Below are 12,906 nucleotides of genomic sequence, written 5' to 3'. Positions count from 1 at the left end.
TACTCCTTTTACCGAGCAATCATTACAAAAATATCTTCCCTCCTCTACCCATTGTTCCCTAACAGTACAAGAAACTTAATGGCTCCTAGAACATAGTAGACAATGTCTTTTGTTAAGGACTATCCCAGTGAGAAAGCCAAAATATTCTTTGATAATTGGCTAGCTTCTGGAGTTTAACTCTAATTAAGACACAAGGTGAAGTCTCTACCAAGAAAGCAAAGTAATAAACCTAACAGATATACAGCATTCCTCCTGCTGTGGTTTTTGTAACTTACTTCCGTTGCTTCGAAGTGGAAAAGTATTGCTGTAAGTGCAAGATGGGGTAAATTCAATAAGTAGATATGGGAAAAACTAAATTAATAACTTTGTATTATATTTCATTCTAAACTTTTAAAATCATATTTGCAACAAGTTCATGCAGGTAGAGTACCTTATTTGACTACTGAAATAGCAATTAGAATAGCCTGGCACTGGTCACAAAATGAACAGCAGAGACTAAAAACAGACCCAAATACTGGTATATTTTCATGTCCTGTATCACAGATGACATTTCACACCAGTAAGTCAAGTATTTACTCTCAACAAGTAACAGTACAACTGGCTAGCCATTTGAGGGAGAAATGATGCCCTACTACAAATATCACATAAATTCCAGATATATTAACAACTTAATTTTTTAAGACCATTTACTAATCTAAATTTTTTTTTTAATCTTGAGGATAGAGAAAGACTTTCTAAGATTCCAAAGAACCAAAATCATAAAAAGAAGAGACTACTAGACCTAACCATGTCATCTCTGATTTTCCTTTGCCTAAGGGAGATGGGAAGAACTCTGAAGAAAATTAAAATGTAAATTACAAAATTACAACCTGGAGAAAAATAAAGCTCATGGAAACATATGGGAAAAAAACAAAACCACTCCAATAAAATTTAGTAAAGATAAACCTATCACTATAGAAATATAAATTTAAGATAAAACATCAGTTTCTGCCTATCAGTTTTAATATCTAACAAGAACATAGAACTGGCACTATCCAACTACTGGTAACTGTGTAGCTGGTACAATTGTAGAAACATTTAAAAATGTTTAAAAAATCCTCATTGTCACAGCAATTCTACTTTTAATAGCCTATACTGAACATGAATGTTCATCACCATACTATTTGAAAACCCAGAAAAGCTAAATATCCAACCAAAAGAACTGTAATAATACAAAGCTATTAAAACTAAAACTATAGAGCTACAGTTGTTAATACAGAAAGCAGAACATGATTTTATGATAAGAAAGTTCTAAAAGTTACCATATATAGAGAAGTTTCATTTCTATAAAAAATATATACACACACAAGTAGATGAACAGAAAATACTGGAAGAACATATATTAAAATATTAATCATCCAATCTGACTGAATAAAGTACATGGCAAACAAAAGCAAATGTAAACATAAACTGCCAAAACTGGAATATTAATCCTCTAATAACTAAGAGGGTTTCTCTGGTGGCTCAAACACTAAAGAATCCACCAATAAACTAAGGAGCAAGAAACTTTAATTACATGGTGAAATTAGTCAATCTATTTAAACAAAATAAAAAGATACAGTAGAAAAGGAAAAAATGAAATTGAGAGAAGATTCGAATTTAACACAGAAGAGCTATCTTCAAGAGAAAATTTCAAAAAAAAAAAAGAAAATTTCAATTAAAAAAGCATATGAGTGCAGGTCTGTATATGTCACACATGCCATATACAAAGAGCATTTTAAAAATATTAAGAATTAAATTCTCATGAGATCACTGATTAAGAAGATTAAATTTATACCTGAGATACATTTTCAAATAACCATACTATTTGGGAAAAAAAAACTGGTCTTAATTCTTAATACTCACTGTACTCTAGCTTCTTTCTCTTCTTTTTCTCTTTCAATTGTTCTTCCTCCTCTTTGACTCCCTCTTCTCCTTCTTCTTTTTGCTCCTCACCCAAATTATCATAAAATACTGAATCACGATGAGCACTCTTCCTCTGGAAATGCTTAGTTTTGGATCCCCCTTTAACAAGTACAACTTTTCTTTTCAAACAGGTGCAGCCAAACATGCAGTCTGGTCGGCGGCAGTGAGCAGGCTGGCGCTTCTCCAAAGCTAGACTTGAACATACACACCCCAATCGACAGAAGTCATTGTTGCATGGAGGGGCTCGTTTCCTTATGATCGTGTGAATGGGTTTAGTTTTGAGAGATGCCTAAAGTTAAGAGTAGAAAATTATAAATCTACTAAATCATCCTCTAACAAGTTACGATTATATACTGGTCTGCCGCCTTCTATTCCGAGCACTCAGTACAAACAGTATAAGATTAGTTCAGATTCAGAAGACAAAGTAGGAATATAACCAGAAGTCTGAGCAATCTCCCATTCTAAAATGCATAGCACAGATAAGAGAACAAATATTTTAATTAGTGTTAGCGATAGTCACTCAGTCAGGTCCAACTCTTTGCGATCCCACGGACTGTAGTCTGCCAGGCTCCTCTGTCCATGGGATTGTCCAGGCAAGAATACTGGAGTAGACTGCCATTCCCCTCTCCAATAGTTTAATTAATTATGAGCCAAAATATCAACAAGGATGAACTTATTCTAAACAGACATCACACATAATGCTATAGAGCAGGGGTTTACCAACTTAAGGCCCAAGGGCCAAATTCAGTCTGCTACCTAAGTAAAATTTCATTGGAACACACCCAGGTCCACTCATTTACGTAACATCTATGGCATTATAATAGCAGAGTTGAGAAACTGCAACGGAGACTATAAAGCCTACAAGGCCAAAAGTATTTACTATCTGCCCCTTTACAGAAACTGTTTACTGACCCCTGCTATATGGTAATTAATAAAAAGAGAACAGAAAAATACATGCATAACTGGAATCAGATTGATTATATTCTTTGCTGCCAAAGATGGAGAGAAGCTCTATACAGTCAGCAAAAACAAGACCAGGAGCTGACTGTGGCTTAGATCATGAACACCTTATTGCCAAATTCAGACCGAAATTGAAGAAAGTGGAGAAAACCACTAGAACATTCAGATATGACCTAAATCAAACCCCTTGTAACTATACAGTGGAAGTGAGAAATAGATTTAAGGGATTAGATCTGATAGACAGAGGGCCTGATGAACTACGGATGCAGGTTCGTGACACAGTACAGGAGACAGGAATCAAGATCATCCCCAAGAAAAAGAAATGCAAAAAAGCAAAATGGCTGTCTGAGGAGGCCTTACAAATAGTTGTTAAAAGAAGAGAAGCGAAAACCAAAGGAGAAAAGGAAAGATATAGCCATTTGAATGCAGAGTTCCAAAGACTGTCAAGGAAAGATAAGAAAGCCTTCCTCAGCGATCAATGCAAAGAAATAGAGGAAAACAACAGAATGGGAAAGACTAGAGATCTCTTCCAGAAAATTAGAGATACGAAGGGAACATTTCATGCAAAGATGGGCTCCATAAAGGATAGAAATGGTATGGACCTACCAGAAGCAGAACATATTAAGAAGAGGTGGCAAGAATACACAGAAGAACTGCACAAAAAAGATCTTCACGACCCAGATAATCACAATGGTGTGATCACTCACCTAGGGCCAGACATCCTGGAATGTGAAGTCAAGTGGGCCTTAGGAAGCATCACTATGAACAAAGTTAGTAGAAGTGATGGAATTCCAGTTGAGCTATTTCAAATCCTAAAAGATGATGCTATGAAAGTGCTGCATGCAATATGCCAGCAATATGCCAGCAGTGGCCACAGGATTGGAAAAGGTCAGTTTTCACTCCAATCCCAAAGAAAGGCAATCTCAAAGAATGCTCAAACTACCGCACAACTGCACTCATCTCACACGCTAGTAAAGTAATGCTTAAAATTCTCCAAGCCAGGCTTCAGCAATACGTGAACCGTGAACTTCCAAGATGTTCAAGCTGGTTTTTAGAAAAGGCAGAGGAACCAGAGATCAAACTGGATCATCGAAAAAGCAAGAGTTTCAGAAAAACATCCATTTCTGCTTTGCTGACTATGCCAAAGCCTTTGACTGTGTGGATCACAACAAACTGGGAAATTCTGAAAGAGATGGAAATACCAGACCACCTGACCTGTCTCTTGAGAAACCTGTATGCAGGTCAGTAAGCAACAGTTAGAACTTGACATGGAACAACAGAGTGGTTCCAAATAGGAAAAGGAGTATGTCAAGGCTGTATATTGTCCACCCTGCTTATTTAACTTATATGCAAAGTACATCATGAGAAACACTGGGCTTGAGAAAGCACCAGTTGGAATCAAGATTGCCGGGAGAAATATCAATAACCTCAGATATGCAGATGACACCACCCTTATGGCAAAAAGTGAAGAAGAACTAAAGAGCCTCTTGATCAAAGTGAATGTTGAAAGAGTGAAAAAGTTGGCTTAAAGCTCAACATTCAGACAACTAAGATCATGGCATCTGGTCCCATCACTCCATGGCAAATAGATGGGAAACAGTAGAAACAGTGGCTGACTTTATTTTTCTGGGCTCCAAAATCACTGCAGATGGTGATTGCAGCCATAAAATTAAAAGACGCTTACTCCTTGGAAGGAAAGTTATGACCAACCTAGATAGCATACTAAAAAGGAGAGACATTACTTTGCCAACAAAGGTCCGTCTCGTCAAGGCTATGGTTTTTTTCCAGTAGTCATGTATGGATGTGAGAGTTGGACTATGAAGAAAGCTGAGCGCCAAAGAATTGATGCTTTTGGACGATGGTGTCGGAGAAGACTTGAGAGTCCCGTTGACAGCACGGAGATCCAACCAGTCCATCCTCAAGATCAGTCCTGGGTGTTCATTGGAAGGACTGATGTTGAAGCTGAAACTCCAATACTTTGACCACTTCATGCGAAGAGCTGATTCATTTGAAAAGACCCTGATGCTGGGAAAGATTAGGGGCAGGAGCAGAAAGGGACAACAGAGGATGAGATGGCTGGATGGCATCACGGATTCATTGGACAGGGGTTTGGGTGGACTCCGGAAGTAGGTGATGGACAGGGAGACATGGCGTGCTGTGGTTCATGGGGTCGCGAAGGGTCAGGACATGACTGAGCGACTGAACTGAAATGAAAAGTCTTTAGGAATGATTTATTTTAAAGATAAAATTTATATTTAGTCCCAATATCTGATGATCTTCAGCTCTAGAATTTAGTCACAGAATTTAAAATATGGAAGGTAAACTACAGAAATTTCATGACAGAAAACTTATCCACATGCTGCTGTATCGTTTCACATACACCAAGGCTATGACATACCATTCACCTATGTTACCATAGGTGAATCAACAATTAATGAAAATTTCTTAATGTGTAATTTTATAAAAGACAAAACCGTGTTCTCTGTAGGTTGATAATTTGGGGCATTTTCTGGGATTTAATACCTTCTAAGCAGAGTTTTCAAAGCTGTTTTAACAAGACAGTAAATGTACTTGCCCACATGTTGGAGAATGAAATTAGAAATGTTCAGAATAGTCAGCTGCCTTTATAAAGGAGAGGGACAATTCAAAAGCACAACTGTCCAATCTCTCTCTGCTGGCAGGAAAAATCTACACTTGGTGTCTAGTTGATAAAGAAGAACAAATGTGGAAGACATTTCCTTAACTGTCATTAAGTTAACTAAACACCCCATCCTCCTGCCAAAAAGCCCCATTCCCATTTCTCCTAATGACCTAATTTTTCTCGACAAGACTAATATACTTCTGGAAAACAAAAGATACCTACTTGAGCCGTAAGCAGAGTTGTTAAGGATACATCTGCTCGCTCTTCAGTGATATAGGTCCTTGGTTTTCCTTCCCAAAGTGCACAGTCTTCCAGATCCATTAACTTCACTTGAGATTTAGACAAGCCTGGGGGGCGAGATCCCTGTTGCTGCTGCTGCTGCTGCTGCTGCTGCTGCTGCTGTGCCTGCCGCAAACTAATTTGCTTTGGAAGTGTATTTTCATCTAAGGTTGGCACAATCAAATTATTCACCCGGTTTTCTGAGGTGGTGCTTGAAGAATTCTTGGTAATTTTATCTCCAGGAATCATATGAGTGTGTTTCTGCTTTGGTGAAACAGGGTATGGTAAAATGGATTTATAAGATGATTTAGTTCGGCCACTGAAAGTTGCCTGTTTGTTTTGAGACTTTGCCTTTCTAGAGACAGAGGGTACAGAATGAGGTTTCAAAGAGTAAGAGGTAGAAGGGGAAATGGTAGACTGCTTCTTCAGCACACTATCAAGTGTTCGAACATAGCTGGTACTCTTGGTGGGAAGTTGGTATACCACAGGCGACGTGGGAGCATTAGAAGAGAAACCCATGCTTGTTTCCATCAGCTTGCCTTCATTTTCCAAGTATTCATCCAACTTATCACTGCAGAAAGCAGAACGGTTTTTCAATGGACCTTCAGAATTTCCACCTAGAAATAAAGATATACAGATACTTAAAGAAATGTAAGACAGATATTTATGTCTCTAGAAAAATACACTTAAAAAGGTCAGGAGCATTCCTTTATAAGCTACCAGACCTTCCAAACTGTCCCTCCTCAGAAGTAAGGGAAAAAGCTAAGGGCACAAAAACAGGAGTGTAAAATTTAGTTTTTAAGGAATAAGAAAAAGCAAGTTTAACAGAGACAAGCATTACACTATTATAATACTGTACAAAGATTCAAAGAGAAAAATTATATTGAACAAACGATAAATTTATCAAGTTAGAGTGTAAGTGCAAACAACTGCAGTGTGAAAGGAGATGCACTAAGAAAGGAGACCAACAGACACACAATCAAAATTTAGATTTCAGATTGGATTTAGAAGTTTACTTTGAAGTACTATAACATTATTGGAAATCACTATACAGCTCTGAAGTATACAGTTCTGAAATAATGCTTTTTCTAACTATAGGAATAGAAAGGAAGTGCAGTTTGAAAAGGCTGCAATGATTATTTAAGTCTGACATGGTTAGGGACTGAACCCCAGGACAGGGACTACAGGACACAAAAATGAACAAAAAAAGCAAGATAATTATTTTCAGTTTATTTTAAAGCATGGAAAGAAGAGATAAAGAAAAACAACCAAGGTTTACTTTTAACAAGAGTCTTTGGCCACATGTTTCAGAACGTATTTTTAAATTTTTAAAAAGCTGATTACCTTCATTCTTAGATGCAGAAGCACTATGAAACTTTCCCCTCCACCCCTTGATCTTGGTGAAATCATTTGTCTTCCCTGTCCTAGAAACAAAGGGAAATCCAGCATCTATAAAAGTAAAAGTAAAAGAGACGATCAAAATTCCACGAAGCCAATATTTAATATCTAATTAATTACTAAGATTTCATCTAAAATGTATAAATCATAGTTAAGACTCACCACTAGATAAAGGATTTAATTAGTGTATCCTAAATGTCTCTAACAATGGTAGCATTTTATTTTTATCACAAACCTGTTTGACCTTACAAATACTATGCACTCACCAGGAGAGGCAGGGTTGGCTCCGGTAAGGTTCCAGAATGGAAAGCTAGTGGCTGGAGCCAAAGGTAGCTGTACTCCCAAGTACTTAAGATCAATGCTCATTGTTGGATCCACTGAATTCAATTTTAAACCCACTACAAAAAAAAAAAAAAAAGAATCACACTGGGTATTTTTTAATCTCTGGTTGGGGGGAAGGGGGAGGGAGGGGTATAATAAAGAATAAGTGGAGAGCAGTAATGATGAAATAAAAGTTGAAAGTGGCAGACAGACTTTAAGGTGGCCTCATGATCCTCACCTCCTGGGTATTATATATTTATAAAATCCTCCCCTTTCTATCTTGAATGTTGGTGGGCCCTGTGACTTGCTTCTAACTTGTGGCAAAAGGGATGGGATGTACATATTATGTATATGTGATAATATAAGAGTAAGTGTGTCATCCATCCTGAAAGAGCTGCAAGGATAAAAATTCTGCCAACAACCTGAGGGAAACTGGAAACAGATCCCTCCCCAGTCAAACCTCTGATGAGGAGACAAGTCTGACATCTTGATTGCAATCCTGTGATACCTTAAGAGGAGGACCCAGTTAAGCTATGCCCTAACACCTGACCCACAGAACCCTGAGACAGTAAGTGCGTTGTTTTAAGGCACTAAGTTTGTAGCAATCTGTTAAGCAGCAATAGATAACTAATACATAAACATAGCAGACTTCGGATCTTTTGTATTTTAATACTTTATAGCCCAGAGATTTTCTAGGACCTCTAATACAAACATGCAACAGTCTGAGCATCTAGCCTGGTGAAGGTTATTAATTCTTTAGTTATTATTAAGACATTTATGGCTAATGGAGCCTATAAATATTATGGCTTATCTGTAGGTATTGGGAAAGCATTTATTTTACCTATATTTTTACCTTTTTTCCCTTAACATTTTACATCAAAGATTTGTCTATGTTGACAGGTTTATATCTACATGATTTATTTTCACTGTTGTACACTATCCCAGATTATGAACGACTCTCATTTATTCACCATTCTCCTCTTGATGAGAATTAAGCTGTTTCCTATTTTAAACTATTACAAAAAAATACTGCAGTGTAATTGTACATCTTGTACAAAAAAGTCTATCACAACTATGAACACGTATGAAAGCTTCTCTAGTGCATTTAGTTTTTCCTTATCGCAATTCCTCAAGAGTGGAACTGCTATATAATGGGATATGTTCATCTTTAATTTACTGGATATTGTTTGACATACATGTGGCTGCCAAAAATATTCTGAGAACCTTTCCAAAAGCTATTACTTTTCCACAGTATAACCCCCACCTCTTCAACGGAGAAGTGTTAAAACACAGATGTAGCCATAAAAGGCTTCAATCTAGAAGAAAGGACCATAAGCAAAGGAATACTATGCAGAATTGTGTTAATGAGGGTGATACTGTTTGGCCAAGTTAAGAACTTTTAGAAGTAATCAACGTCCTAGCTGTAGGATACTGTGTTCAGTGTACTATGTTCAAAATGGTAATAACTGTTCAGTGTTGTGAGACTGCTTGTATGGGCTTGTAGGGAATATAATTTGGACATTTTTCCTGACTGCATAGTCCTAGAGTCTGTTTCTCTGGCTTTTCAGGAGATTCTCTCTGTAAATCATCTGATATTCTTTAATAAATTTATATCCTATTTCACCTGCAGAGTAAGTGGATTCTGATGTTTGCAATTAAGAATTCTAACTGATACACCTAGTTATTCTGAATTTTTCTTATTTAATGGGAAATAATAAAACAGTAATTACATAACAAACTGGAATAAACATCAGGCTGCTTATGGAAAGAGGCAACCAGTTACAGTTAATTTCCCGTGGTCTTGTCTGGCCACTCTGAGACCAAGTGTTTCAAGAGCATACCTGTCACACAATCATGGATAATCACATGCAATACTGCACTAGTTGGGAAGTTGTTCACTAGACTGCCAATTAACTCTCCATTTATACTTCCAATAGCGTTAAAGAGTCATTGCTGATCGACATCCTCACCAACATTGTATATCACTGGACTTTTAAAACTGTCCTTATCTTATTGGTATAAATCTACATCCTATTGTTCTTAAATTTGAACTTTTGCTGTTACTAGTGACAAGCTTTTAATTTGGATTTCCTTGTTTGTGCAATTACTGGCTTCATATTACTGAGCAGGAAAGTATTTAACTTAAATTTGAACAAAACTGAAATAAGAAATTCAAAGCATCAAAAAAAAAAAAATTCAAAGCATCAACTATCCTAGTATTAACTACTAGAAGTCACAGGTACAGGTTTCCAATAAAAAGCTTACATAGTACTGGTTTCTTGCAAGATGAAGACACTGGTCAAGTTACAATCTTCAAGCTCTCTTAAGGTTGATTTGTATATACTCCACATAAAACTTAATAAGCAAAAGATGGCAATTTGGCTTTAGTTTATTTCTAGTTCTTTAAAATAAGTATCATTTTATCATGCTTATTTTATGTAATCACATAAGGTGATTAAAATGAACATCAATAAAGTATTTCCCTCATGTTTCAATCAACTAGGGAGGAAAATGTGTGCGTGTGTGTTGTCAGTGTCAGTCATGTCTGACTCTTTGCGACCCTATGGACTGTAGTCTACCACACTCCTCTGTCCATGGGATTCTCCAGGCAAAAATACTGGAGTGGACTGCCATGCCCTCCTTCAGGGGATCTTTCCAAACCAGGGATTAAACCCGTGTCTCTTACATCTCCTGCTTTGGCAGGCAGGTTAATATGGGTCAAAAAAACTGTTTTCTAATCCTGACTTTGGGCTAAATTTCTCTTAGCTTCTGCTTTCTCATCAGTGAAATAAGTATCAATCCACTGCACTGAGTTTTATGTTTTAAGAATTAACTGTACTTTCTCTTTGAAATGCTCTGCAATACAGATGATGACAGAGATAAAAGACATTTCCCAGACCTCATGGAGCTTTTGTGTTGTTTTCCCAACTGACTCATTATTAGTTACAATAAGAGTAAAAAAAACCCTGTGAGAGACAAATGAAATGATACCTGAAAAGCCCAAGGCAACCTGGTAAAACTGTACAGAGAGTGTAATTCTTAAGGTAGAGTAAGTAGGAATTAACTAGGAAAGGTGGGTAGGCAGAGCAGAGTGGAACCAGAGTGGAGCAGAATGCAAAATACTGCAGAAATTCAAGTGACACTGAACCCTAAACAAAGGATAAAATTAGATACTAGAGTGCTTTGAAAAGAGAAACACATTATTATTACAGACAAAAACTACTTGAGCCTACAGAGAAAACAGAAAAAAAGGAATTAAGTTGTTAAAAATGCATCCATACAGCCAAATAGGTAGGTAGACATGCAAAATCTAGACCAGAACAATCAAATTTACACACTGTTTTCCCTACATATCTTCTTGTCTGCATTTGCTAATATTCTGAACTGCCATCTTCCCCCAAAAGGTGTATCAAGTGATCCTAAAAACATCATGTAGCTTACCTACACATCTTGAAATGTTTGTCCTTAGAAAAAATCCTTCCCCAAGAAACAAGTACTTGAGACCCAGACTTTCAGTTTCAGTTCAGTCACTCAGTCATGTCCGACTCTTTCAAACCCCATGGACTGCAGCACAACAGGCTTCCCTGTCTATCACCAACTCCCGAAGCTTACTCAAACTCATGTGCATGGAGTCGGTGATGCCTTCCAACCATCTGATCCTCTGTCGTCCCCTTCTCCTCCCGCCTTCAAACTTCCCCAGCATCAGGGTCTTCTAAAAAAGAGTCAGTTCTTCACATCAGGTAGCCAAAGTATTGCAATTGGTGATGGACAGAGAGGCCTGGTGTGCTGCAGTCCATGGGGTCGCAAAGAGTTGGACTGAGCGACTGAACTGAACTGAACTTTGTGACCCCATGGACTGCAGCACACCAGGCTTCCCTGTTCCATCACCAACTCCCAGAGTTTACTCAAACTCATGTTCATTGAGTCGGTGATGCCATCCAATCATCTCATCCTCTGTCGTCCCCTCCTCCCACCTACAATCTTTCCCAGTATCAGGGTCTTTTCAAATGAGTCAGTTCTTCGCATCAAGTGGCCAAAGGATTAGAGCTTCAGCTTCAGCATCAGTCCTTCCAATGAACACCCAGAACTGATGTCCTTTAGGATGGACTGGTTGGATCTCCTTGCAATCCAAGGGACTCTCAAAGAGTCTTCTCAAACACCACAGTTCAAAAGTATCAATTCTTTGGTGCTCAGCTTTCTTTAAGGTCCAACTCTCACAACCATACATGACTACTGGAAAAACCATAGGTTTGACTAGACAGACCTCTGTTGGCAAAGTAATGTCTCTGTCTTTTAATATGCTGCCTAGGTTAGTTATGGCTTTTCTTCCAAGGTGCAAGTGTCTTTTTATTTCATGGCTGCAGTCACCATATGTAGTGATTTTGGAGCCCAAAAAAATAAAGTTTCTCACTGTTTCCATTGTTTTCCCATCTACTTGCCATATTTCCCCATCTATTTGCCATGAAGACTTATTTGCCATATGACCCAGACTTAGTCGGTTCTATATGAATGAGAATAACTTTAGCTTGCAAAAATAAGTTAAATAATTTTTAACATATCCCCGTAAAAGCACAAAACCCTTTGCACATGATGGTTTAAATCATACCCCTAAATGCTTCTGCCTTTTCATATTAGGAGAAACTTCTTAAAAACACATTATCACACCATTGAAAAAAAGACTCATAAAGAAAGAAACAAAAACAGATAACCCTCTAGGTTCAAGGCAGAATCACCTAAGATGATAAACTGTAGCAAAAAAAAAAAAAAGAGGTATCCACAAAAATACACTCAAAAGAAAAACCTGTATAACTAGTGAACACAGAACAGAAAAGTAGATGTAGATATATAAAAGAAAAACTCTACCTAACCACTGATTTAACACTACATTCAGAGATTTTTTTAAGGAACTAAAAAGAGAGAGAGAGTGCCCTGGCAATACTGTCATTTAAGGAATTTAACAAAACAAAAAAAAAAAAACTGACCGGAGTTCATACTGTATAAAAGACTGAATGAAAATGAGGGAAAAAGAAATCTCTGACTGCAGAAAAATCCCAAGTAATTTATGCAGATACTCCATCCTCAAGAAAGAGAAGCGTACCTTACGACTCATTAAGTGCAGACTACACAGTGACTTCCTTCCAAAAATTACAAAATAAAAATGTCAGTGACAAATCATGTTGATAATATGTACCCTTGACATGGTAAGATGAGAATGGCACTTTACCTTTGTGGTCTTCCTCCTAAACATATGGTCCCAGGTGAACCATGAGAAAAATATCACACAAATCTCAACTGAGGGTCATTATACAAAATACCTGACCAGTATTCCTCAAAACTGTCAAGATAATTAAAAACAAAACAGT

General features: G+C 37.4%; 1 protein-coding gene across 15 annotated transcripts in view; it reads right to left on the bottom strand.

The window, feature by feature from the left end:
- The window catches only part of MGA (MAX dimerization protein MGA), a 151,829-nt gene that overhangs the window by 50,006 nt on the left and 88,917 nt on the right, over positions 1–12,906 (bottom strand). For all 15 annotated transcript variants that reach the window (XR_010663944.1, XR_010663945.1, XM_065941005.1 and 12 more), the window contains exons 6-9: positions 7,489–7,620; positions 7,169–7,273; positions 5,768–6,441; positions 1,885–2,233 (exon numbers count right to left, since the gene is read on the bottom strand). Coding sequence is in view for 13 of the 15 variants with exons in the window: in XM_065941005.1 (XP_065797077.1) it covers positions 1,885–2,233; positions 5,768–6,441; positions 7,169–7,273; positions 7,489–7,620 (1,260 nt within the window). In the remaining 2 variants the exon portion in view is untranslated. The remainder of the gene's footprint in view (positions 1–1,884; positions 2,234–5,767; positions 6,442–7,168; positions 7,274–7,488; positions 7,621–12,906) is intronic.

The sequence above is a fragment of the Muntiacus reevesi genome, chromosome 7 (genome assembly GCF_963930625.1).
Source record: "Muntiacus reevesi chromosome 7, mMunRee1.1, whole genome shotgun sequence".
NCBI lineage: Eukaryota > Metazoa > Chordata > Mammalia > Artiodactyla > Cervidae > Muntiacus > Muntiacus reevesi.
This window is presented reverse-complemented; position numbering and strand designations above follow the sequence as displayed.